Source organism: Myotis davidii, unplaced genomic scaffold (genome assembly GCF_000327345.1).
Source record: "Myotis davidii unplaced genomic scaffold, ASM32734v1 scaffold32, whole genome shotgun sequence".
NCBI classification, from domain to species: domain Eukaryota; kingdom Metazoa; phylum Chordata; class Mammalia; order Chiroptera; family Vespertilionidae; genus Myotis; species Myotis davidii.
This window is the reverse complement of record NW_006286587.1, coordinates 1,663,270-1,689,668: the sequence shown is the minus strand read 5'-3', so window position 1 is coordinate 1,689,668 and position 26,399 is coordinate 1,663,270. Positions and strand designations below refer to the sequence as shown.

General features: G+C 54.5%; 1 protein-coding gene across 2 annotated transcripts; it reads left to right on the top strand.

The window, feature by feature from the left end:
- The first annotated feature begins 295 nt into the window (after nt 1–295).
- SIGLEC1 (sialic acid binding Ig like lectin 1) lies at nt 296–24,963 on the top strand. Of its 2 annotated transcripts, none has more exons than XM_006758047.2 (22): nt 296–468; nt 6,480–6,543; nt 6,825–7,184; nt 7,469–7,765; nt 8,949–9,215; nt 9,498–9,752; nt 11,760–12,059; nt 12,727–12,984; nt 14,046–14,381; nt 14,652–14,909; nt 15,118–15,420; nt 17,075–17,335; nt 17,494–17,805; nt 18,295–18,546; nt 18,857–19,126; nt 19,216–19,467; nt 19,778–20,071; nt 20,705–20,965; nt 21,773–22,075; nt 22,329–22,431; nt 22,813–22,885; nt 23,481–24,963. In XM_006758047.2, the coding sequence occupies exons 2-22, from the start codon at nt 6,495–6,497 to the stop codon at nt 23,586–23,588; spliced, it is 5,172 nt and encodes a 1,723-aa protein (XP_006758110.1). In that variant the 5' UTR covers nt 296–468; nt 6,480–6,494; the 3' UTR covers nt 23,589–24,963. The 2 variants fall into 2 exon arrangements, with proteins under 2 accessions (XP_006758110.1, XP_006758109.1); XM_006758046.2 differs by having other exon boundaries at nt 6,475–6,543.
- The last annotated feature ends 1,436 nt before the right edge of the window (nt 24,964–26,399 follow it).

Here is a 26,399-nt window from a genome sequence, read left to right as displayed (position 1 = left end):
TCCCTGGGTTTGCCTCCTGCCCAGTTGTCAGGAGGAAGTGTGCAGAAAGCTCCCCTCCACTCTCAGACTCCTTGCAAAGGCCAAGCGGCCCCAAAGAGAAGGGTGAGCAGATCCTCCACATCCTTCCACGTTGCCTGGGAGGAGGCTAGAGCGTGGGAGGCTAGAGCGTGGCCCCGGATCCCACTTTCGCTTGCTCAAGTCCCTCGGTGCCCAGCCTGGCCAGGGCCTTCCCCTGCCAAGTCGTTCCTGTCCTGGATTGCGAAAGGCCTGCAGCTGCCTCCCGACCAGCCTCCGGGCTGGGCAGTACGGCTGAGGCTTTGGGGAAAGGAGAAGCAGCTCCCGAGGCTGGGTCTCCTCTCTCGGGGTGACAGAGCCCCGGGGGGCAGGCAGCACCGGAGCACCTGGCCCTCCTTCCTGTTCTCCTCGCCTGCGGTTCACCAGCCGTGCAGCCACTTCCCCGTGGAGCAGGTACTCCTGTCCCTGGGCCTGCGGGGCGAGTGGAGGGATGGGAGCGGGGCTGGGCTGAGGTTGGCTGGGGGTCATCTGGGTGTGAGAGCTGGATGCCAAATCAACCCAAACCCAAGACACTAATCAAAGCTGCACTGCTAACCTAAACCCTTTCACAGCTTCAAATCTTCCCAACCCTCATCCCATTCCCAATCCCAGTCCCAGTCCCAATCCCAGTCCCAATCCCAGTCCCAATCCCAATCCCAGTCCCAATCCCAATCCCAGTCTCAATCGTAAGCACCATCCTGCCCACCGCAGGTCCTGGGTCCACCCTATCTCACCCTCCATTGCATCCTGACCCCAACCATTTACTAATCACTGGCCTTTACCCTCACCCCAGACCCACCACTTTCACCTCCATGTCAACCCTCCATTCCATTCCAAATCACTGCCTAACCTTCACCCCAGCTCAACTGCAGCGCAACCTTCGTCTTCTCCTCACTCTAAGCCCAGTCCACTCCCCGTCATTTATCTCGGCTTCATTCATCTGAGCGCAGGACCCTAGCACAGTTCGGCAAAGCTCGGGGGATGGGTGCTCAGGCTGAGAGCATTTATAACCAGGTTAAAAGGTGAGATAGCTGTTGCCCATTTCAAAGCCAGTAGACGGCATTTATGGGTTATACGTCTCTCAGAGTTAAATGTTTGGGACTTCCCGCTGTTATAAAGATGCTGTGCTCCTGGGATTGCCCGGCTGTGCCCTGATCTATCAGTGGGCAGAGCACTCGTTTCCCTCCTTCCCCCGCCTGAGAGGGAAGTTGGGGAGAAGCCCTGGTCTGGGAAACAGAAACTGAATCCTGCTCAGTTTACCTTTCCCCCCAAGGCTGGACTTGGCCTCTGGGATCAGAGGTCAGGCACTCAGTGTCCCAATCCACCCTCCTCAGCTGTTCTGGGGCACGTGGTCTCACAGAGACTTCACCTGCTCACTTGCTCCCGCACAGGCAGCAAGCATGGGTGCCCACCATGTGACAGGCCACCCCTCCCAACCCTGATGCAGCCTCTACCATTTCTGGGTAGGAGTGAGGATTTAAAACTCTGCCTTCAGAGCACCCAATACCTGGGGATGCAAAGATGGACCTCAGGAATAATACTCTCCCAAATGGTCGTTGCCTAAGGGTCAGGTTGTTTTAGAGCTGTGGTGCTCTCTGCCCCCCAATATACCCCCCCTCCCCTAAGACCCACAATCTTCCCTATACCACCAGGGGGCGCTGGTACCAGGACACAACTTAACCCAAGTCTTCAGTACCAGACTTCCTTCCTTCCTTCCTTCCTTCCTTCCTTCCTTCCTTCCTTCCTACACTCACCCTCCCCGCCTTCCCTCTGAGATTCCTCACTCTGTTCCATGCTTCCATGTCTCTGGATTCATTCGGTTCATCAGTTTATTTTGTTATGTAGATTCCACATATGAATGAGGTCATGTGATACTTGTCTTTCTCTGACTGACTTATTTCACTTAGCATGATACTCTCCAGGTCCCTCCATGCTGTCTCAGAGGGTAAGAGATTCTTCTTTTTCACTGCTGCGTAGTATTCCATGGTACAAATGTACCACAGCTTTTGTATCCACTCATCTACTGATGGGAACTTGGGCTCTTCCCGGAGCTTAGCTATTGCAATGCCAGCCTTTCAAACAGAGACAAGGGTCTCCCATCTGGGGTTCTTCTTGCCCTTTTTCTTTTCCAGAAAAGAAGAGATTGATTTAAAAAAATATATATTTCTTTATTGATTTCAGAGAGGAAGAGAGAAGGAGAGATAGAAACATCAATGATGAGAGAGAATCATTGATTGGCTGCCTCCTGCACATCCCCCACTGGGGATGGAGACCACAACCCAGGCACATGCCCTTAGTCGGAATTGAACCCGGGACCTCTCAGTCCGCAGGCTGACGCTCTATCCACTGAGCCAAGCCGGCCAGGGCCTGAGATTGATTTTTAGGCTGAGCTATTAAGATGGACTCTGGTGGGACCGACCCTCTGTGTGTGGCTGGGCTAAATTATATAGGTGACATCTACATGATGTAACTTTGGGTAGTTCTAGAAAGAGTCCTCCTCTCAAACGTTCCAAAATCCCTGTTCCATTCTGGGGACAGTATGTTTAAAATCCCACCATTCCTCCACCATTAGGTTCAGCATTGCCCTTTCCGGGGCCCCAGATGGGAACAGGAAGGGGAGCTGTGGATATCAGCAAGGCATGCGCATGTTGTCTCGCTGATGCCCTCGCTGTAGAAGATCTGACCCTGACATCCAGCGTGGCTGTGGGCTCCGGGCCATACCTGCCCCCACCATGCACAGTGGCTGCCTTTCAGCCCAGCGTCCAGGTCTTGGGGCCCCGTCTGACGCTGGGAAACAGAAACTGAATCCTGCAGAGCTGCTCACAGCTGGGCCAGCACGAGCCTTCCTTATGGCCGCAGACCAGGTGTGGGAACAGCCTCCTGGGACAGGAGCAGGCCTAGGATGGCCCAAAGGACGGGGGTGAGCCAGTGGGCCTCAGAAAATGACCAGATCTGTCTGCTGGAGCAGCCGAAGCCAGGGGCTGGGTCTCCTGAGGAGCAGTGCTCTTCCGGGCCTTCCCTTGCCTTTGCTTTGATGTGCTGTCTGCAAGGACACCCTCGTCCTTTCACACTTGGCTGAGTTCTGTCTTGTCATCGTGACAGGCCATTCCGGCTTCACCCACGCCCTGGGCATCCGCTCAGCACTCCCAGGTGTGCCCCCTGGTAGCCACCAGAATCAGCTGGGCTGATGCACGGGGCCTGGGAATTGTCATGAGTTTCCTGTCCCCACTTCCAGCCTCCCCAGGCCCTTCCCCTCACTCTGCAGCATCAGCATTTAGGACCAGGGAGGACTGCAAAGTTGGCAACATGGGTTTTGTATGTGTGTGTGGTAAAATGGGCAAAACATAAAATGTACTGATTTAGCCATTTTCAAGTGCACAATTCAGTGGCATTAAGTACATTCGCAATATTGTGGAACCACCACCACTGTCTATTTCTAGAACTTTTTCGTCATCCAAAATATACACTCTGTACCCATTACACATGAACTCCCCTCCCTGTAGCCCTTGGAAGTCTCTATTCTACTTTCTGTCTTTATGAATTTGCCTATTTTAAGTATCTCTTTAAGTGGAATCTTACAATCTTTGCCCTTTTGATCTGGCTGACTTCACTGAGCATAATATTTTCAAGGTTCGCCCACGCTGTAAAGTGTGTTAGAATTTCATCCCTGCTTATGGCTATACCCTGGTTTTCTATCCATTCACCTGTGGATGGACACTTGGGTTGTTTTCGCGTTTTGGATGTTGTGAATAGCACTGCTGTGAACCCGGGAGACCCTGTTTCCACTCCACCCAGGAGCAGAGTTGCTGGATCAGACGGTAATTTATGTCTGACTCTTTGAGGGACCACCAATAGTTTTCCACAGGGGCTGCACTATTTTACATTCCCACCAGCAGTGCACTGAGCTTCTAATTTCTCCATATCCTCTCCAACATTTATTTTCTGACTTTGTTTGTTTGTTAATAGCCATTCTGATGGGTGTGAAGTGGTAGCTCATTGTGGGTTTTTTTTTTTAATCCTCATATATATATATACTAGAGGCCCGGTGCACAAAATTCGTGCCCGGGGCAGGGGGCGAGGAGGGTTCCCTCAGCCTGGCCTGCTCCCTCTCCAATCCAGGACCACTCTGGGGATGTCTGACTTCTTCTCACAATCTGAGTCTGCTGGCTCCTAACTGCTTGCCTGCCTGCCTGCCTGATCACCCCTAACCACCTCTGCCTGCCTGCCCGATCGCCCCTAACTGCACCCCTACTGGCCTGATCACCTCTAACCACCTCTGCCTTGCCCTGCACCCGAGACCCAGGATTCCCTCCTCCAGCCAGTCACAGGCACCCGGGACCCGGGGCAGCTGCAGCCGCAGGGGACCATGGGCGGGCAGCTTCGCCCGGGCTGTAGCCACAGGTGCCTGGGGCGGGCAGCTTGTCCCTCTCCCAGGCCGCAGCCCCAGACGCTGGTTCCCAGGACCACAGGGCAGGCAGTTTGTCCCCATTCCTTTCTCATGAGCTCATTTGTACCTGGCTGGTCCCCAGTCCTCTCTCTCCAGTGCTGAGTGTCTGAGCTGTTACAGCATGACAGTGTGACAGCGTGAGGGCGTGAGGGCGTGAAGGTGTGATGACCATTTGCATATTAGCTCTTTATTATATAGGATATATATGTGTGTGTATATACATATATATTTGAGAGGAAGGGAATGAAAAAGAGAGAGAGGAACACCGATTAGTTGCCTCCTGTATGCACCCCAACAGGGGCTCGAAACGAAACCTAGGTATGTGCCCTGACTGGGAATTGAACATGCAACCTTTTAGTGTACAGAACCACTCTCCAAACAACTGAGCCACCCAGACAGGGCCATTGTGGTTTTGATTTGCATTTCCCTTAAAGCTAATGATGTTAAGCATCTTTTCGTGGGCTTACTGGCCATTTTACATCATCTTTGAAGAGATGTCTATTCAAGTCCTTAGTCCCTTTTAAAAATTTGTGTTGTTTAGAGTTTGTTGTTGAGCTGTATAGGAGTTCTTTATATATTCCAGATATTAATCCCTTATGTATGATTCTAACCCCGTGATTTGCAAATATTTTCTCACATTCTGTGGGTTTTTGTGGGTTTTTTTTTACTATCTTGCTAGTATCCTTTGATTCACAAAAGTTATTTTGATCAAGTTCAATATTTTCTTCTGTTGCTTGTACTTTTGCTGTCGTACTTAAGAAATCATTGTCTGATACTAGGTCATGAATCTTTTCATCCATGTTTTCCTCTAATAGTTTTATAGTTTTAGTTATATGTGTTTCTGCCCTCTCTCCCCTTCAGATTCATATCTCTGGCACCCCTAAGAACCCCTCCCCCCCCTCACCAAGGGCACTTCATGGCAGAGGGCCCCTCTGCCTTCTTGTGCATTGTATACTGCAGGCAATTAACTTACGCTTGTGGGGTGTGTGTGGTGCAGGGCCCTCGTACCCCCCGCCATTGCACCTAAACTTGCCCTGTCACCAACTCTCACCTCTCTTTTTGCATGTTGCTGCAAAGCCTGGGGGCTGCTCTGCAGGGCTGCAGGGCACATGTCTCCACTTTCAGGCTCTCACAAGATGCCAAGGACAAGGCAAGACAGAGATGGCTCTGGTGACCACAGGGACCCAAAGGGGAAGTTTCAGCTAGAAGCTGCCTTCAAGCTTTACCTTGAAGACTAATAAAGTTTCAACAAGCAGAGATGATTTGTGGTGGGGACACAGCTAGTCAGCTGGAGAGCCCATGTGCAGAGGGGACTGGCCCCAGGGTGGATGTGTGAGGAGCAGGGAATGAAGACAGAGCTGGGAGTAAGAAATTAAGATCTTTCAGGGATGTATTGGGCAATGGGGAGCCACAGAAGGTTTTTGAGCAAGGGAATGGCCCTTAAAGACAGTACTTTGGTTAAGGGCTCAATCAAGCCCCATATGGCTTATAGCTTGTAAGGCTAGAGGTAGGGAACTAAGTCTCAAGTAAGAAACCATTATTCTTGCTGAGTGCCTTGGAGTAAGTCACTGGGCCTCTCTGGGTTCCAGTTCCTGTTGGCTTGGGTGGCAGGGAGGGGCAGGGAGGGGCAGGGAGTGGAGGGAAGGGAGAAACAACTGTTCATCTGCTCTGGGGTAGTGCTCTTGAGGGGATGGGAAAGCAGAACTTGAGGTGGGGTTGAGGGATGCCCAGAGGGTTTTCTAGTGCATTCCACCAGTGAGGGCATTGCTGGGTAAAGTCCAAGCTGTGCATGTGGGCTCCTGGCTCCCAGTGGGTGGCTGCCCCAGCAGTCCTTGGAAGCCCTGCCCTCTTAGCAGAGCCTGTGGGGACACAGGGCTGACACTTCGGCAGGCTCCGTGCTGAGGTGCCTGGAGGCTCCTTAGGAGCCCTGTGTGTCCGGTCAATACAGTGCACACCACTCTCTTATGCACCTGGACAGGCGCGAGAACCTGCTATGGGCTACCTGCTTCAGCTTCTCCACCTGGCTGCATCCATCTCCACAGGTAAGTTGTGCTGGCCTTTCTCATCCCTCTGGGCCTGGCCTCCGTGAGCCCAGCCTTTGCTGGCCGAGCAGACACTGTGCCTGGTCACAGGTTGGCTGCTGAGGTTGAAGGGCAGGCACAGAGAGACAGTGGCAGGGACCAGTGACCCTCCCAGAGGGACTGTATTGCTGAGGACACAGCAGGGTTGGGGGTCACCTGGGGCACCTTCTATAGGGCAGGTCATAGGGCTTTGCGGTGCCCCAGGCCTGCATTATTCTCCTGTCTGTCTGTTCCTCCCTCAGTCCTGGCCTCCTGGGGTGTCTCCCGTCCTGTGGCCGTGCAGGGCGTGAAGGGGTCCTGCCTCGTCATTCCCTGCATCTTCAGTTTCCCTGACAACGTGGAGGTGCCCCATGGCATCACATCCATCTGGTACTACGACTACTCAGGAAATCGGCAGGTGGTTTACCACTCGGGGGACTCCCAGCAGGTGGAGGCACGCTTCCGTGGCCGTGCCCAGCTGCTGGGTAATGCCGAGCACAGGGTGTGCAACCTGCTGCTGAAGGACCTGAGCCCCCAGGACTCGGGCACCTACAGCTTCCGCTTCGAGATCAGTGATGTCAACCGGTGGGTAGATGCCAAAGGCACAGCGGTCACTGTGACAGGTGAGGAATGGGGTGGGCTGGCTGCTGCCTGGGAGGGGCTCCCAAGCTGCTTCTGGCCCCACTGACCCACAGTCCCAACCCTTGTTCTAAACCCACCCCCAGCCCCAGTCTAGTCCCAGCCTTGTGTCTTCCATGCATTCACCCCAAGGGGGTGGGAGTAGAAAGCAACCTCTCCTTCCCCTTGAAGTCCCCTGCCCAGGGCTCACGCCTCAGCTGGGGTTTGCAGGAAAGGAGGCGTCAAGGGTGGTGAGGGGGAGTCCTGAGCCTCCTGTCTTTGTCCTCAGAGGAGCCCAATGTGCCCACCATTGCCTCACCGTCAGAGCTTCGCGAGGGCATGGAAGTGGACTTCAACTGCTCCACTCCCTACGCATGCCTGCAGGACCCCATCAGCCTGCAGTGGCAAGGCCAGGACCCAGCTCGCTCAGTCACCTCCAACTTCCAGAAGTTCGAGACCACGGGCATCAGACACCAGGAGACCCTCCACATGGCCCTGTCCTGGCAGGACCACGGCCGGACCTTGAGCTGCCAGCTCTCAGTGGCCGGGTACAAGACAAAGGGCGAGATTCTCCTCCAAGTGCAGTGTGAGTGCGCTGGGGACCACGCCCTCGTCACTGGGCACCCAGCTGTGGCTCCCCAGTGGAAACCGGTTCCTTCTCCATAGAAAGAGTCCTCGCCCCTCCAGCAAGGCTGGGTGCACTCTGACCTCCTGGGTGGGGCCGGGGTAGAGAGGCTGCTAAGCACAAAGAGCCACCTTCCAGCTCCCTTTCACCTCTTGTCCCTGAGGCCAGGCTGGGCACAGAAGGGGAGACAAAGACCCAGAGGCTTGGGGGTCAGGCAGCAAGGACCTTGGGGTTTATCCCAGCTCTGGAGGATGCTGGGGAGGTGGGGTCAACCCTTTGTGGCCTAACGCTGCTCACATCCATGGTGATCAGGGCATCACCCGGACATGGCAGAGGCCTTGGGAGAAAGCTGAGTTCCCACTTGCTTGAGCATCTTCCCATCACAGTGCAATGGGGCAGACTCTTCTAGAACAACTGCTGTCCACAGGCCTCAGATGGCCGACACAACCATCCACTCAATGAGCAAACTTTGGGCAAGGTACTGGTGGCTCAGAGCCTCCGTTTTCTCATCTCTGTAGGGGTGGTAACAATAAATGCTAGTTCCTGTCTCACAGAATTGTTATGAAAATTGGAGGCGTGCTTGGCACATACTAACCAGTCAACTGTATTGGCTTCTACTATCTTCCTCTCTAGGTAGATTAAGGGCTTGAAGTGTGAGCTTTTATTAGCTTGTTTAAATAGCGAGAGGCTTTGAAACAAGATTCTAAAAAGTGCGGTCTCTGTGTACTGCTGGCGCCCTCTTTACAAATGGGTTAACCATTCTCAGAGCGAATTCTGCTGTTTTTGGCTCCCTCCATCAGGTGCTTCGTCCCTCACCAACAGCTACCACAGGCCACCAGAGCAAACAGTGTGGTACCCATGACCCCACATAGGACACAGGACATTGGACAGTGTCATGACGCAGAAAGCCCTGGAAGGCAGCGTGGGCTGGACACTAGGCCAAGCATTGCATTCTCAGACTCTCAGTGGCGAAGGAAGGGGTTAGGAACATAAGATGGGGTGCAGCCCAGCCTGGGACAGAGGAAGGAATGGGGCTGATGATTTATCCGGGTGGGCTTCCTTCGGGCAGGGTGCTGACAGAGAGTGGGACACGCCCTCCCAGCCAAGCCTCCTCACCTGACACCCCACCCATCATGCCTTGCAGATGCCCCCAAAGCTGTGGAGATCCTCCCCAGCCCCTCGGAGGGGAACATTCGTCCAGGTGACCTGGTCACACTCACCTGCCAGGTGAACAGCAGCTACCCCGCGGTCAGCTCTGTGCAGTGGCTCAAGGACGGGACGCCCCTCAAATCCCAGAGTCTTGTGCTGCAGTTGCCCCAGGCAGCCTGGGACGATGCCGGAGTCTACACCTGCCAAGCTGGGAATGAAGTGGGCTCCTTGGTCTCGCCCCCTTTCAGCCTCCACATCTTCAGTGAGTCCTGGGTGAACCTTGACCAGAGGGTGGGGAAGGGGTCCAGGACACAGGGGCTGAGGAGAGCCAGGTCAAGGTGCCCCCTCAGACAGATGACAAACCTCCCCGGCAGGGTGGGGTGTCAGGAGGGTCCCCGTGAACAGGACAGACACACCAGGCTCCACTGAAGGGTGTGATGTAGACTGCGCAGATTAAGCTGAGTGGCTGCAAGCCCAGGGCTCTGAGGAGTTGGGCCTGCAAGTCGGTTGGGTACCCCCAGTGTGCCCTCTGCTGCCCCCACAGTGGCTGAGGTCCAGATGAGCCCAGCAGGCCCCATCCAGGAGAACCAGACGGTGACGTTGACCTGCAACGTGCCTAAAGAAGCACCCAGTGAGCTGCGCTACAGCTGGTACAAGAACCATGCCCTGTTGGAGGATGCTCACAGCCCTACCCTCCAGCTGCACTCGGCTACCAGGGCCGACACTGGCTTCTACGTCTGCGAGGTGCAGTACGCCCATGGCAGAGAGCGCTCTGGGCCCGTCAGCGTGGTAGTCATCCGTAAGTGACCAGTGTGTGGCAGACACTGCTGGAATCGGGCCAAGGGGTGGGGCCCCTGCAGGCAGGTTAGGTCCTGGGCCGGGTGGCCTTGAGCTCTGCACACCTGGCAAGGCTTGGACCTTCCTGGGCCTCTGTTTCCTTTGATTTAAAATTTTTTATTTTGAAATAAGTTAAAACTTCTAAAAAGATTACAAAGAATTATCATATGCAGTACCTTTAACTCAAAGTCCCAATTTGTTGCCCTAGTTGGTTTGGGTCAGTGGATAGAGCATCAGCCTGTGGACTGAAGGGTTCCAGGTTTGATTCTGGTCAAGGGCACATGCCTGGGTTGTGGGCTCCATCCCCAGTTGGGGGCATGCAGGAGGCAGCTGCTCAGTGATTCCCATATTTGAGGTTTCTCTCTCTTCCTCTCCCTTCCTCTCTGAAATCAATAAAAATATATTTAAAAAAATAAAAAGAGGACCTGGAAAATAAAAAAGTCCCAATTTGTTAACATTTAGGTTCATGTGCTTTCTTTCTTTTACAATATATATTATGTGTGTGTATATGTATACACACATGTACACATATATGTGCATGTATACATGTGCACATGTATGTGCACACACGTACACATTTTATCTCTGTAAACACATACATATACACATCTCTATACACAAAAGCCTAATATGCTAAGTTTCTCACTATTTGACTGTTCGACCAGTTGCTTTGACATGCATTGACCATCAGGGGGCAGACGCTCCAACCAGTAGGTTAGCTTGCTGCAGGGGTCTGGCCAATCGGGACTGGGCAAGAGGGCCAGACATGCCCTGGAGCCCTCCCGGAGTCCCTCCTGGCCTCTAAAATATTTCTTCTAATTAATTTCCTTTTAATGTACAAATCCATGCACCAGTCCTCTAGTATGTACATATGCACTCTGTCAGTATACATACACACATATGTTACCTATCTATCATTTATCTATTCATCCATTCATCTATTTATATTCCTAATGTTGTAGACAGGATGTCCTTTACCCCTAAGTTCCTCAGTGTGGTTTCTAAGGTCATTCTCATACATAACCACACTACAGTGACCACAGTCAGAAAATTTAACATTGATACACGTCTATTATCTAATCTACAGTCCATATTTAAATTATGCCAATTGATCCAATAATGCCCTGTATGGCAATTATGTTTTGGGGTCCCAGATCCAATCCGGCTGCATTCAGTTGTCGTGTCTCCTTATTCTCCTTTAGTTGGGGACAGTGCCTTGGTCTTTTCTCGGCTTCTTGACATTGACACTTGAAGAGTACAGGCCAGCGGTTGTGTGGGTGTCCCTCCCTCAGTTTGTGTTTGTCTGAATCCGGTAGACAGAGCCTGGAACTCGGGCAGGAACCCCACAGCCATGATGCTGTGTCTGTCTCCGCGTCAGATCAGGGGGCACGTGGTGTCGGTGTGTTCCATTGCTGGTAGAGTTCACTTTGGTCACCTGGGTGAGGTGCTGTCCACTACCAGAGCTCTTTGCCAGTATTTATTTATTTATAATTCTCACCCAGGGATATTTTTCCACTGATTTTTTAGAGAGAGTGAAAGGGAGGAGGGAGGAGAGAGAGAGAGAGAGAGAGAGAGAGAGAGAGAGAGAGAGAGAGAGAGGTGAGAAGGACATATCGATTGGTTGCCTCTGACAAGGGCCTGGGGTCGAGCTTGCAACCGAGGTATATGCCCTTGACTGGAATCGAACCCAGGACACTTCAGTCCATGGTCCACTGAGCCAAACCGGCTAGGGCTCCCCATCTTTAAAGTAGGGTTCCTGATTCCCACTCTTGGGGTCGCCACAAGGATCGACTGAAGTGCTTTATCCAGCCCGGGGACAAAAGTTTATTCAGCCGGCACTCGGGAGCTGCTGGGGTCTCCCTCCATGTCCCGGGGCATTGTGGGACAAAGGAGGTGCAGGGGTTATAGACTATGAAGGGGAATCCCGGGAGTGCCCCTGTCTGAGGGTGACAGGCCTTTCTCCATGCAGACCCACCCCTCGCCCCCCACCTAACTGCCTTCCTGGAGATGCAGGCGGGGCTGGTGGGCATACTCCATTGCTCCGTGGTCAGCGAGCCCATGGCCACCCTGGTGCTGTCACACGGGGGACTTGTCCTGGCCTCTACCTCTGGCAAGGATGACCGCGGCCCCCGCTTCAGTGTCTCCTCTGCCCCCAACTTTCTGCGCCTGGAGATCCGAGACCTGGGGCTGGCCGACAGCGGGGAATACACTTGCACAGCCACCAACTCCTATGGGAACGCATCCTCCACCCTGGACTTCCAAGTCAATGGTAAGATGGCCATGGGGCTGGTGGAGGGAGCTCGAAGAGGAGGCCTGCTCTGGCCTCTTCCTCCTAGGAGTCCAGAGGGCTCAACTGAGGGGCTGAACTAGCTGGCTCCTAAAAATCACATCCCGGGCCCAGGGGATACCGTCATATTCCAACATGGGAAGTTCATGGAAGTCAAGGCAACAAGGGAAACATGGCAGGCTGTCTTATTCCTTCTGTGTACGTCCTGACTCTGAACTTGGAAGGTCCCTCATATGCATTCATTTGTTTCTTATTTATCAAACCTTTGGGGCGGGTTCTGTGCAACTAGTAGACAGGAGTCAGATTCAGGAGGCACAACAGAGTAGAGTCTTCCAACTCTTGGTACATGTGCTGCCCCTCCCTCATTCTGAGGCCACGGCAGACATAGCTAATGGATCAAGCCTGGGTTCCAGCTCAGAATCCTTCTCGCCATGCTGCAGCCAGTTACTATCAATAGGTCAGAATGGCCTTGGAGGTCCATCAGGAGGATCAACCCTCCTGATCCTCAAGCGATTCATAGAGCTGACGTCACAAAGCCCAGACCTACCTACAACTATTGGGGTGGAGGGATGCTGGAGGGCTTCCTGCAGGGCGTGGCATGGGGCCACAGATGTGCAGTGGGCTGAGCCTCCCTGTCTCCGTCTGCTAGCAGCCCGCCTGCTCATCAGCCCAGCAGCAGAGGTGGTGGAAGGGCAGATGGTGACGCTGAGCTGCCGGAGTGGCCTGAGCCCAACGCCTGACATCCGCTTCTCCTGGTACCGGAACGGAGCCCTGCTTCTCGAGGGGCCCAGCAGCAGCCTCCTGCTCCCCGCGGCCTCCAGCACCGATGCTGGCTCCTACTACTGTCGCGCCCAGGACAGCCACAGCGCCAGCGGGCCCTCCTCGCCTGCCGTCCTCACGGTGCTCTGTGAGCAGCCTCCCCACTGGCCCCTGCCTGTCTTGGGGAGGACAGATCAGTCCACTGGGGTCCGCCAGCCATCCCTCCCTCCTCTCGGCCCTCCTGACCCTGTCCTGCCCAGGGTCTAGATGAGGAGGACAGCCACAGGCCTGGGCACCATGGACCTTTCCGCCCCGGGCTGTAATTTGGGGAACAAGGCTAGGGATTTTCTACCTCCCCATGTCCCATCTCCAATCCCAGACATTTTAGGGCCCCCTGTGCCTAGCCTCAAGTCCACCATGGGCACCATGGCCAAGCTTCATCCTCCTGAGCTGGGCCCTGGGACACCATACTCCTATATATGCGCACACGCCCCATAGGCTGTGCCCTCACAGGCCCCCCAGAGACATGAGAGCAGAACCTCTCGGCACAGGAACTGCATCTGGTCAGCAGTGGATGTTCCATATTAGCCTGAGGGCCCACAAATATTCAGGGCACCCTTAGCTTCCAGAAAGCCTCCCCTGACATGAGCAGGAGCAACCTCCTGGGACAGTCAGGAAGAGCAGCCACCTCTTAGGGGTTTCAGAGTGTCAGGGTGAGATCTCGTGGAGGCCTTGCTGATGGCTGTCCTTGACCATCCATCTCCAGAAGCCTCTAGAGAGAGGGCACTTTAGGCATTGTCTATTATCTTAAGTAGAGCTGCTTGAAGACCAGAGACAAGGGGAAGGGGAATCCTGGGGGAAGGGATGGGGTGCAGAGAGAGCAGAGGCAAGATTCACAGGGATTGCTATGAGGGCGCCCTGCTCAGGAGCACCTGGGAGTTAGGCAAGTGACTGCTAGCCCACACGGTGCCTTTGTTTCCCCGGGAAAACGTCCCTCTTCCCGGGGAAGATCAGACACAGCCCTAGGGCATGGCTGAGCCCCAGGCACAGGGCTGGAGTCCTCCCACCCTGGCCTGCCTGTCCTTGTCAGGGCCCAGCTGTTTGTGGCAGCTCTGGGCCCAGGCCTTTGTCCAGTGTCTTCTGGGATCCCAGGCAGCCCTGGCCGAGGCTGTGGTCTTCCATGAGTGCCCCTGCTCTTCCCCCCTGCAGACGCCCCACGCCGGCCCACGCTCACCGCCCGGCTGGACTCCGATGCTGAGGGCCTCAGGGCTGGCCGCCGAGGCTTCCTGGAGTGCCGTGTGGACAGTGACCCCCCTGCCCAGCTGCGGCTGCTCCACGGGGACCATGTAGTAGCTACTTCCCTGACACCAGGGGGCGGGTGCAGCACGTGTGGGGGCTGTTCCCAGCGCATAAAGGTCAACAGAGCCCCTAACCTGCTGCGTGTGGAGATCCGTGACCCGGTGCTGGAGGACGAGGGTGAATATCTGTGCGAGGCCAGCAACACCCTGGGCAACGCCTCCTCCTCAGTGACCTTTGATGCCCAGGGTGAGTCGGGGCGGGGAATGGTGGCACAGGGCCGGGGGCCAGTACTTGGGACCCTATTCTGCTGAAACCCTGGCTCCAAGGGGCCCCATCCAGTGGAACCACCTTGTTTAGCTGCGGAAGTTTGCTTTTCACCCTTGTCCAGTGGGCACTCCCGAGGGTCTCTTTCCTCCCCGCTCCAGGCTGGGAAGCTGGACCAGTGGCCCCCAGGGTTGTGGGGAAGCAGTCAAAGTGAGGCCTGTCTCAAGGGGGCCTGTGCTGCCTGCTCTCCAGCCACGGTCCTGGTCATCACTCCGTCGCACACGCTGCCAGAGGGCACCTTCGCCAACCTGACTTGCAGTGTTAGACGGGAAGACGGTGGAGGTCCTGCCAACTTCTCTTGGTTCCGGAATGGGGCACTGTGGACCCAGGGTCCCCTGGAGACTGTGACGCTGCTGCCTGTGGCCAGAACAGATGCTGCTCTCTACGCCTGCCGCGTCCTCTCTGAGCCTGATGCCCAGCTCTCCGCCCCCGTGGTCCTGAGTGTGCTCTGTGCGTGATGGGCAAGGGCAGCATTGGCCCCTGGAGGGCTGGTCTGGGAGGAACCAGGCTGGGTTGGGTTTGGGGAGACAAGAACGTGGCTTGGGCTGGGAAAGGGTGGGCCGGGGCTGTGTGTGGAGGGGGCAGTGGGACACAATATGGCAGCTGGAACTTGGTGAGCTGGGCTGGGGGTGGCCTCAGCATCTCCCTGTCCCCGCAGATCCCCCGGATCCTCCAAAGCTGTCAGCCCTCCTGGACGTGGACCAGGGCCACATGGCTGTGTTTGTCTGCACTGTGGACAGTAGTCCGGTGGCCCAACTGACCCTGTATCATGGGGAACGCCTCTTGGCTACCAGCCTGGGGCCCCAGCTCCCATCCCGTGGCCACTTCCATGCCAAGGCCATGGCCAACTCCCTGCAGCTAGAGGTCCGAGACTTGGGCCTTGGGGACTCTGGCAGCTACCGCTGTGAGGCCACAAATATCCTCGGATCATCCAACACCTCCCTCTTCTTCCAGGTCCGAGGTGAGTGTCAGTCCCCTGGCGACATGGTAGAAACAGATGCCCTGGGACCATTCTGGCCAGGCAAGCATGTGAGGTCTTTTTCAGCCATAGTTTCTGGACAGTTTCCACCAACCCACAGAGGTTTCCCTTTGTCTCCAGCTAGACATTTTCACCTGTAATAACCATGGCAGCCACTAGGAGGTAGTGGCAATTGCACAAGGCAGTTTGCTTGATTGGAGCAATTTCTGACAGATAACTTCTTATGTAATAGTATAATTTTGTTAGATAATAAGTATCTCATACAAAATCTAATATATATGTACATTAGGCATATACATGTGTAATATATGCACACCAATGTGTGTATGCACACACATATGCATATACAGATATGCCCATATGCATAAGAATATATTCACATATCTATATATATAAAAGCCTAAGCAAGCGAACGACCAAATGACCGAACGACCGGTCAATAGGTTGCTATGAGATGCACTGACCACCAGGGAGAAGATGCTCAACGCAGGAGCTGCCCCCTGGTGGTCAGTGCACTCCCACAGCCAACCTCCTGGGCTGGCCAACCTCCCGCGTTCCCTCCCTGCAAGGCCACCTAGCACCCCTCACCGGCCCCAATCTGAGGGGGAGGGGGCCGGAGGGCCAACTTCCCAGGGCCAGGCTGAGGGACCCCACCCATGCATGAATTTGTGCACCGGGCCTCTAGTTTTTTTTAATAAAAATTCTCCCTATGCGAATAAGCTAGGAAAAAGGAAAGTTAATATCCATAATGTTACAAAGGCCAAAGGAAACCACACAGTTTTTCTCTCACAATGACAAACATCAACTTGTGAACATTTGCCTTGGGCCTTGGTTCTATACATCTTTTCTTATTTATTATAAGAAATAAATTTCACAGGAAGAGATATTTCGGGTCAGAGCTTTAGGAGCTTGCTCCTGATCACATGACTAGCAGGTGGCCCTGCTAGCTTGGGACTAATTTGGTTCTGTTCCCAGGCACAGCCTGTGCTCTCAGTCACCACACCAGCTGTCCCTCCATCGCCCCCTCCCCCCGCCTCCAGCTTGGTCTCATCCTGCCTTAGACCCAGGGGGCACTAGGAACTGCCCTTTGCTTAGTCCCCAGTTCCTGGGCTCTCATGACCTTGAGCCTGGGTGCAGAGCTGGCTAGAGAGGGCTGGAGAGAAAAGATCACCCAGCTGCTAACTTCCCCTTCTAAGCCCTCAGTCACCCATGCTGAGTTCAACTCATGATCAGGACAATGGCCCTTGGCAAGATTTAGTGTTTTATGGTGTCAAACCAACATTTGCCAAGAGCTAACACGTGCAGGCACTGTGCCTGGCACTGGGTTGCAGGTCATGTAAGTGGGTTGGACCCTTGAGAGGCCCACCTTCTGGTAGGCGAGATGTGATTGACAGAGCGAAGCCGTACCTCAAGGTGGTAGGTGGTAAACGCCAGGACAGACCCATGCAGGGAAGTTGGGAGCAGGGGAGACCGAGGCAGGGGTTGAAGTCGGCAGTGGTCTGGTGGGGGAGCTGTGGCTCAGGGACACAGGTTTGGGGTCATGCAGTCATGCAGTCTTGGTGTGGATGACACGCGGTCCCAGACTGTGGGAGGATATGGCGGAGGGTCCTCACTTGCTCTTGATTTCTTCCGGCAGGAGCCTGGGTCCAGGTGTCACCATCACCCGAGCTCCAGGAGGGCCAGGCTGTGGTCCTGAGCTGCAAGGTACCCACGGAGGCTCTGGAAGGTACCTCATACCGCTGGTATCGGGATGGCCAGCCCCTCCAGGAGTCGACCTCAGCCACACTCCGCTTTGCAGCCATAACTCTGAGCCAAGCTGGAGCCTACCACTGCCAAGCCCAGGCCCTGGGCTCAGCCACCACAAGCCTGGCCACTCCCATCAGCCTCCACGTGTCCTGTAAGTGCTTTCATACTGCATATGTTCTTGGGGTGTGAAGGAGCCAAGGGCGTGGCTGGGGGAGGGGATACTGGCCCCCGGGTCTTGGGCTCTGCCTCCAAGAGAGCCTTAGATGAGGGACCACCTGGCCAGACCCTGACCACTCCCCACTTTTGCAGATGCCCCACGCCAGGCCACACTCACCACCCTGATGGACACTGGCCCTGGGCGACTGGGCCTCCTCCTGTGCCGTGTGAACAGCGACCCTTTGGCCCAGCTACGCCTGCTCCATGGGGACCGCCTGGTGGCCTCCACCCTACAAGGTGTGGGTGAACTGGCAGGCAGCTCTCCCCGGCTAAAGGTGGCTGTGGCCCCCAACACGCTGCGCCTGGAGATCCACGATGCAGGGTTGGAGGACGAGGGAGTCTACACCTGCGAGGCCACCAACACCCTAGGCCAGACCTCGGCCTCAGCCAGTTTCGACGCCCAGGGTCAGTGTGGGGGTGTGAGTATGTGGGTGGGTGGCTCCTCTAAGAGGAGAGACGCTTGCTTGGAGAGGCTTCTGGAAGGCTGGGCACAGGCAAGAGGGCTGGGCATAAGGATAGTCTCTTCTTACGGGTGGCAGTCTCCAAACTTGGGCTTCATGGAAGAGCTTTTTTTAAAAACTGAATTTTACATGGGTGCCCAGTGGACAAAACTAATCAGAAAGGGGGGCTCAAGGAGAAACCACAGCAGGGCCAGGGAGGCCTGTATTCTCCCATGTGCTCCCCACCAGGGCCAGGGAGGGCTCCTCAGAACTCTGCTTGGGATCAGCTGAGAGATGATGAGTTGTTTGCCAAGTTCCACCTCTGAGCCCATTCACAGGTGGGCCATCTGTGCCTCCCAGAGGCCGAGGGGCGTCCCTCCCTCATGTAGACAGGTGGCTTGTTTTACTCGGCCTCACGACCCTCACTGGTGTCTCCGTGCCCTCGTCTCTCCAGCTGTGAGTGTGCAGGTGTGGCCAAAGGCCACCGTGCAGGAGGGGCAGCCGGTGAACCTGACCTGCGTCGTGTGGACCACGCACAAGGCTCAGCTCACCTACACATGGTACCAAGACGGGAAGCAGCGCCCAGGTGCCCACTCCATCCTCCTGCCCAATGTCACAGTCACGGATGCTGCCTCCTACCACTGTGGTGTGGTGACCCCTGGCCAGGCACCGCGCTTCTCCAGACCTGTCATCCTTGATGTCCTCTGTGAGTGGTTGGTGGCTGCGTGGGGCTAGAAGGAATGACTGTAGCCTCCTGGGATCAGGGCATGGCCAGAGGCCCAACCTGGGAACTCGGTACCAGAACTCAGCCAGCTGATGGAGCCCTTCACAGGAGCATGAGAGTTGGGGGCTATGGAGATAGGTTCTCTCTGGGCAGAGCAGCAGTGCCCCAGATGAGCAAGTGGAAGCGCTTGGGGTGGGAGGCCCGGGCCCTCCTGGTTTGAATGGCACCTACACACTGGCCTCCTCATGGCTGTGGTCTCTGAACTCTGTCCACGCCTTTCATGCTCCTGTAGATCCACCCCGCAGCCTGCGCCTGACCTACCTCCTGGAGAGTCGTGGTGGGCGGCTGGCCCTGCTACTGTGCACTGTGGACAGCCACCCACCCGCCCGGCTGGCCCTCAGCCATGCTGGTCGCCTCCTGGCCTCCTCGACCGAAGCCTCTGTGCCCAACACCCTGCGCCTGGAGCTGTGGGAGCCCCGGCCCAGGGATGAGGGTCTCTATAGCTGCTCGGCCCGCAGTCTTCTGGGCCAGGTCAACACGTCCCTGGAATTGCGGCTGGAGGGTGAGGCAGGGCTCAGGTCAAGGCCACCAGGGGTGGGATCTGCTCTGCTGTCTGGCTGTGCCCCGCTGACCCTGGATTCCTTGGGACAGGTGTGCAGGTGACCCTGGCTCCGTCGGCCGCTGTGCCCGAGGGGGCCTCCATCACAGTGACCTGTGAGGACCCTGCTGCCAGCCCACCCACCCTCTATACCTGGTATCACAACAGCCATTGGCTGCAGGAAGGGCCCTCTGCTTCCCTCTCAATCCCGGTGGCTACGCGGGCTCATGCCGGTGCCTACTCTTGCCAAGTCCAGGATGCCCAGGGCACACGCAGCTCCAGGCCTACAGCCCTGCAAGTCCTCTGTGAGCAGGGGTCCTCGGATGGGGGTACCCAGGGTGGCGGAGGGCACTTTTGGGCCCTGATGGGGGTGGGCACAAGGATTGCAGTGGGCTGGGAATGGGCACTTGGGGAAAGAAGGACGTAGGTGGTGAGGAAAGGGGCCTGGGTCCCTGTGACCCCTGCCTGAAGAATCTTCCCACGGGCTCCTGAGAAGGTGCCTCTTCCAGGAAATGACTGTCCAGAGGCTTCAGCCTCACCAATGCCAGGAGGGCGGACAATGGACAGGATAGGATTTCCAAGCAATGACCCCAACTATGCCCTGCCCACCCCCAGATGCTCCTCGGGATGCTGTCCTGTCCTCCTTCCGAGACTCAAGGGCCAGCCCCATGACTGTGGTGCAGTGCACTGTGGACAGCGAGCCCCCTGCCGAGCTGGCCCTGTCCCGGGATGGCAAGGTCCTGGCCACCAGCCATGGCGTGGCGTCGGGGACGGGCCGTGTCCAGGTGGCCCGCAACTCCCTGCGGCTACAGGTGCAAGATGTGCCCTCAGGTGATGAGAACACCTATGTCTGCCAGGCCCACAACTTGCTGGGCTCAGTCAGCACCACAGGGCAGCTACAGGCGGAAGGTGAGCGGGCGATGGGGGAGGAGATGGGGCTCAGGTGCTGTGGGGTCGGAGTCCATGTGGACGGGGGTTGACTGGCCTGAAAGGGTAGATGTAGCTCCACCTGATCTGGTGGAGGAGGAATAGCTCCCACTGGAGGGCGTGCCCAGCCTGAGGGAGAGAAACAATCTTGCCCTTGGAGAGCTCCCTATGAGAGCGGAGGTGTAACGATGCCCGAGAAGAGCGTGGGTGCAGAGGAGACATAACCCTGCCCTCACAGGGTGCACAGACCCTCCCCAGGGAACCTGGGGTAGGAAGAGGGACAGAGTCCTACCCTCAGCAAGCCCAGGCTGACGGAGGAGGTGCAGCCTCACCCTTGGGGAGTCCAATCTGGGGGCAGGACACAGCCTCATCCATCAGGACATCTACTTTGGTGAGAAAGGGCGGCCCAGCCCTGCCCTGAAGGTCTCCTGTGTGAGGATGAGAGACAGCCCTGTTCTCAGAGATCTCAGTCTGATGGGGACACAGTCCCACCTTTGGGGCTCAGATCCCAAGTCAGATAAGAACTTCCCATAATGCACAGAGGCCTCTCAGATCCCCCTCAGATCCCACCCAGGCCTGCAGATCTCCAACCACCTCCTGGTCCTTGGCCCGCAGGTGTGCGTGTGGTGGCCGAGCCAGGCCTGGATGTGCCTGAGGGTGCAGCGCTAAACCTGAGTTGTCACCTTCCTGGTGGCCCCAAGCCCACGGTCAACTCCACTTTCGCTTGGTTCTGGAACGGTCGGCAACTATATGCAGAGCCTGTGCCCACCCTTTCCTTCTCCTACGTGTCCCGTGCCCAAGCTGGAGTGTACCACTGCCGGGCTGAGCTCCCCACTGGGACCACCACCTCTGCTCCGGTCATGCTCCGTGTGCTCTGTGAGTGTGACACAACCCCCTGCCTCAGTTTCCCTACTACTCACATGCCCACTTCTGGGCTCCTTCTTCTTCTGCCTGCAAAGAGCAAGGACTTCACAGGCATGGAGTCCTGGACTGACGGACCCCTATTGACTTCTTGTGCATCTGTGCCTTGGTTTCCTCATCTGCAAATGTCATCCCCGCACCTCATGAGGCGTCTAGGAGATAAAGCATGCAGAAGGCCTGCCACACAATAAGCGCTCAGCAACCTTGGTTCTCTGTTCCATTTTCCACCAGGGCCTCATGCTGTCTCAGTCAGCTATTGCTGTGTAACAAGCCACCCCAAGACTTAGTGCTTAAAATTATAGCCATTTTATTCCATCACAATTCTGTGGGCCAGAAAGTCAGTCCTTCTTACATTCTGACTTTCTTCATTCTGTTCTTACCTTCTTTTCTGAGCAGTTTTGCTGGTTTCACTTCATGTGGTTGCAATTGTCTAATGGCTGAACTGTGGCTACTGGTCTAGGATGGCTTCACCCTTGTGGCTGGTGGTTGGGGCTGGCTGCTGGCTGGGCCACGGGTGTCTAACAGGCTGGCCTGGGCTTCCCACAGGCTTGTATTCCAAGGTGAGCAGAAGCTGTGAGGACTTTTAGATCTATCTTTGATGTTACACAATGTCACTTTTGCCTTCCAGTGGTCAAAGCGAGTCAAGGTGTAAGGAAATAGGCTCTTAATGGTAGGAGCAGCAGCATCACCTTGCATGGGTACAGGGAGGAGAGGGGTTTGTGGTTGTTTTCTATAATCACCACACTCTCTGTCTTCCCACAGACCCTCCCAAGACGCCCACCATGACAGTCTTTGTGGAACCTGAGGGTGGCACCCAGGGTATTCTGGACTGCAGAGTGGACAGCGAGCCCCTAGCCAGCCTGACCCTCCACCTTGGCAGTCGAGTGGTGGCCTCCAGCCAGCCCTTGAGCACTCCAGCAGAGCCCCACATCCACGTCTCAGCCACCCCCAATGCCTTGAGGGTGGACATTGAGAAGCTGCGGCCCAGTGACCAGGGGGAATACGTGTGCTCTGCCTCCAACGCCCTGGGCTCTGCTTCTGCCTCCACCTACTTTGGAACCAGAGGTGAGGGAGGGCTCCATTTCCCAGGCCTCCCTGCACAAGGCCTGGCTCTCAGGTCCCAGGGCTTCCCTCTGAGGTTTTCCCTGAATCGCTTCAGCTTGTCTGTCTAGTCTACATTGGTTGCTTGAAGCTCCTTTGCATGGGGAAGCTCCTGAGATAAAGTGAAAGAAAAGTTTCACCTTGGGAAAGTCACTTGGAAAGGAGCTTTGGAGGCCTGGAGCCATGGCTGCCCCCTGAGCTCTCCCCTGTGTTCCAGCCCTGCACCGCCTGCACCTGTTCCAGAACCTACTCTGCTTCCTGGGGCTGCTGGCTGGCCTCCTCTTCCTCCTGTTGGTCCTGGGAGCCTTCTACGCCTGGAGGTGGGTACAGAGCTGGAGGGTGGATGGGGCCACCTCAGCCTTCTCTGTTTCCCCCTAACATTCCCCCATGTCCTTCCTACCAAATTCACAGGCTCCATACTGTCTAGCCTGCCCTCCTTCCTTCCCACGCTCCGAATTTGGGTATCCTTTCTAGAATTATCTCTAAATCCACCTTGCTGTAGTTTTCTTCTTTCCTTATCTCTACCCTGTCTGTGCTGAAGAAAGGGCTGGGAGGGAAGAAAGATAAGGTACCCCAGCCCCGACAATGCTCCCCACTGCTTGGTGCAGTGAGCAGTCTGGGGACAAGCTTGTGGGGCGGGTGCAGGAGTGGGGACAGGCAGGGGGAGGAGAGGTTCTCAGAGTCCACTCTTGCCCTTGCAGAAGGAGACCTTTTCATAAGCTGAGCGTGGGTGAGAATTCGGTGGAGATGGCGTCTCAGAAGGACACGGTGCAGGTATCTAACCACATGTGGGCGCACACAGACATAAGGCCCGGCTACCCCACAGTGCAGGGCTGGCCCCTAGAGACTGCTCTCATCCATAGGCTGGTGTGTGGGGCCACGGGGAGAGAATATAGAGATCCAGGGCCCCTTGAGGAGATAGGGGGAGCCATATTCTGATCAGGGCAGAGAAGTCATGTGTTTGCTGTGCGGCTGGCTGGATGACTGGGGCAGACGCTCTGAACTTAGCAGCGACACCTCCACTTCCAAGACACATCTTGGAGCGCCACCTGTGTTTTGGCGTCTCTCTGCCCATCACCTGGGCAAGAGTGAAAAACTGTTTCTCCTTCCCCTTGATGTGTCCCCTTCTGGAGATAATCCATTTGGTGGGGCAGGGCTTCTAGCCATGCACATTCTCACCAATCCCCTTGAGGCGTGGGGTCTGGGGGACTGCCCTCCGGGGTTAGGGATCAGGTGATGACATCTCCCAGAGTCCTCCTGTGACCAGGGTTTTCTCTATGGGAAACTCATGGATCCTGAAGCAGCCACATTTGGGATTTCTTCCTGTGCTCCACCCCTAAGCTGACCATGTGGCATTGCCTGTCCTTAGGAGGAGGAGTCCAATGGAATCTCTGATGACTTGGTCCTGGTAAACAAGGCTGCATTGGCTCCTGACGGCAGCTATGAAAACAACGCTATGACATCTAACGTTCTATGACCTGATTCCAAACCTCTTGCCCCCCAAGAAAAATAGGTGGTGAGAGGAGGGGGTGAACCCTAATATACCCAGGAGGGTGTTGACCTCGGGGGAAGCTGAAGAAAAAGGAGCTGATCATGTTGTCCACTTCTCCTTCTCTTTTCTCTGGATCTCGTCTCTCTATTTATCTTCCAATATTCTTCCTCCTCACATCTTTCTTGTCCAAGCCCATTCTGGACTGTTTGGATGGATTAGAAGAGGAGCTTTCTACATCCTCACACTGTACTAGCACTCTGTACTAGCTAGATTATAATTTAAGCTGCTCTAACTAGAGACCAAATACAGTAACTTCAACTTGAGAAAATTTTATTTTTCTCTCGCATACTAGTCTGGGTATGTTATGGTGTTTAAATTGCTGGTACTCTGGGTCCTTCTAGCTCATCTTGATTGTGAGGGTTCACAATGACCACATTGTGTTCACATTCCCTCCAACAAGAAGAGTGGAAGTTGAAGTATACCATTCCCATTGTGGACATAACCGGAGGTTGCACATGTCATATCCACTCACTTCTCATTGGCTAGAGTTTAGTCACATGGCCACTCAAGGCTGCAAGGGATTCTGGGAAATATAGTTTTTTTATTCTATTCCCAACAATAGATTCATCCCTGAGACTTTTGACATTGATGAGAATGCTGCCAGCAGGGCACATTCTATCTCAGTGCCAATCTGCTGAAGGGCATGCCTTGGTCATGGGCTTCCTGGAGGAGGCAGACCATCTCAAACATTAAGACTGAGGCAATCAAGAAGGTTTGATGGTTCCTAGGGAGAGGGCATGCTAGGCAGTGGGGTTGCCTGAGCAGACATCTTGTGCCAGATCTGGTCCCTGGAAGAAGAGATGCCCCCATCCGCTTCCCCACCCTTAGGGAGCCGACACGATGTCATCAGCATCCTTCTTTTTGCTCCAGGTACATTCCTCTCCATGATCCAGTGAGTTCACGTCCTCTTCCTGGAGGCTCGTGCCAGGGGCTGTTAAGATGAATGAGGGTCACCAAGAAGGAATAATGTGCTCCCAGGAAGTCAGTACCTGAGGGGGGCCAGTTCGTGGGTAGGCTAGTGACTCTCCTGATAGCCCGGTGTCAGATGGTGGGAAGATCAAAGAGCCCACTGCTCTGGGCTTTGGGTTGAGAAACATGGGGAGTAATGGGGCATTAGCACGGACCTAAAAGGTTGAGAAGAAATGGGAGGCCTAGTGAGCTCCATTAGCTGTGGTTGGGACCCTTCTTGGTCCAAGGTCCCATTCTTTTTAGTGCCTCATGGCTAGACCCTTCCTTGGGAGCCTGTCTGGCATTTCCTTCCAATAAATCTCCATTCTGCAACATAATTAGAGTGAGTCTTTTTCTTGCACCTTCGTGTGGGAGGCAACCAATTGATGTGTCTTTCTCACATCGATGTTTCTCTCTCTGTGTCTCTTCCCCTCCCTCGCTCTAAAAAAAGCAATGAAAAAATATCCTCCGGTGAAGCTTAACAAAAACACACAGAAACACAATAGAATGGATAAATGAATTGTGCTATGTTCACTCAATGGAACATTATACAGCAGTTAGGAGCTACAACCACACATGTTTAGCATCATATTGAATGAAAGGAGTCAGACGCTAAACCGTGTAGACTTAATGATTCCATTCTCGTGAAGTTCAAAGCTAATCAATGGTGATGAAAGTCAAAATAGTGGTTACTTATGGGGGAAGGTCATGATCCGAAGGGACCAACAAAGGGATTTCGGGGATCAGACAGTGTGCTGTTTCTTGGTCTGGGTGCAGGTTTTAAGGGTGGATTCACTTTGTGAAAAGTCATTGAGCTGGGCACTTAGGACACTTTTTTCTGAAAATATAACTGACAGTACTTCAATAAGATGGTTTTAAAAAACCTTCTACCTTTTATGCTGGGTGTCTAGGGAAGTCTAACCAAACTCTGGCTGAGTACAGATTCTCTTAAAGCGCCTTCTTCACTTTGCCAAAGGACAGCACTCCCCTTTGAGTGCACCAGAGCCTTGACTGTGTCTTTGGGGCCCTCCATTCATAGGTTGATGCTCAGCCACTGAACACACCAGCCTGGCACCAATGCCAAGTGTTGGTAAGAATGTAGAGAAACTGGAATGCTCGTACATTGCTGGTGGGAATGTAAACTGGAACAGCCACTTTGAAAAAGTTTCTTAAGACATTAAATGATGCCCTTACCACAAGACCCTGCATTTCTACGTTTATCAAAACTCATCTAATTGCACATCATATAAGGTGCATCTTATTGTATGTAAATTGTACCTCAATAATTATGAGAATAGTGAGAATGAGACCACTCCAAATTCACTGAGTGGTCTCATTGTCACTATAGAAGAATCTCCAAGGTGTATTAAGTGGAAAAAAAAAATCAAGGTGCAGCAAAATGTTAATCAGAGAAAAATATGTCTGTGTTATCTCAGGAATGGATGAAACAATCTAAAAGCCTATACTAATACTTAGTGGCTTTCTGTTGGGGGATGTGGGCTGGGAAGGTGGACACAGAAGAGGGAAGGATGTTACCTAAACATCTCACACTTTTTGATGTTTGAATTAGGCGAACATAGCTCTCCCTTGCTGCTGAAACCCTCACTAACTGAATTGCCACACTCTGATTTCTCAACAACAAATAGATTTGCTTAAAAGTTAATATGCCTCGCCATGGGAATACTTGCAACTTCGAATTTACTACTCGGTACACAAACAAGCCTTTAAAACAAGAAGCAGATGTTACCGTGGCCAAAAGGATCCCTAACGTCTGGGAGTCTATGTTTT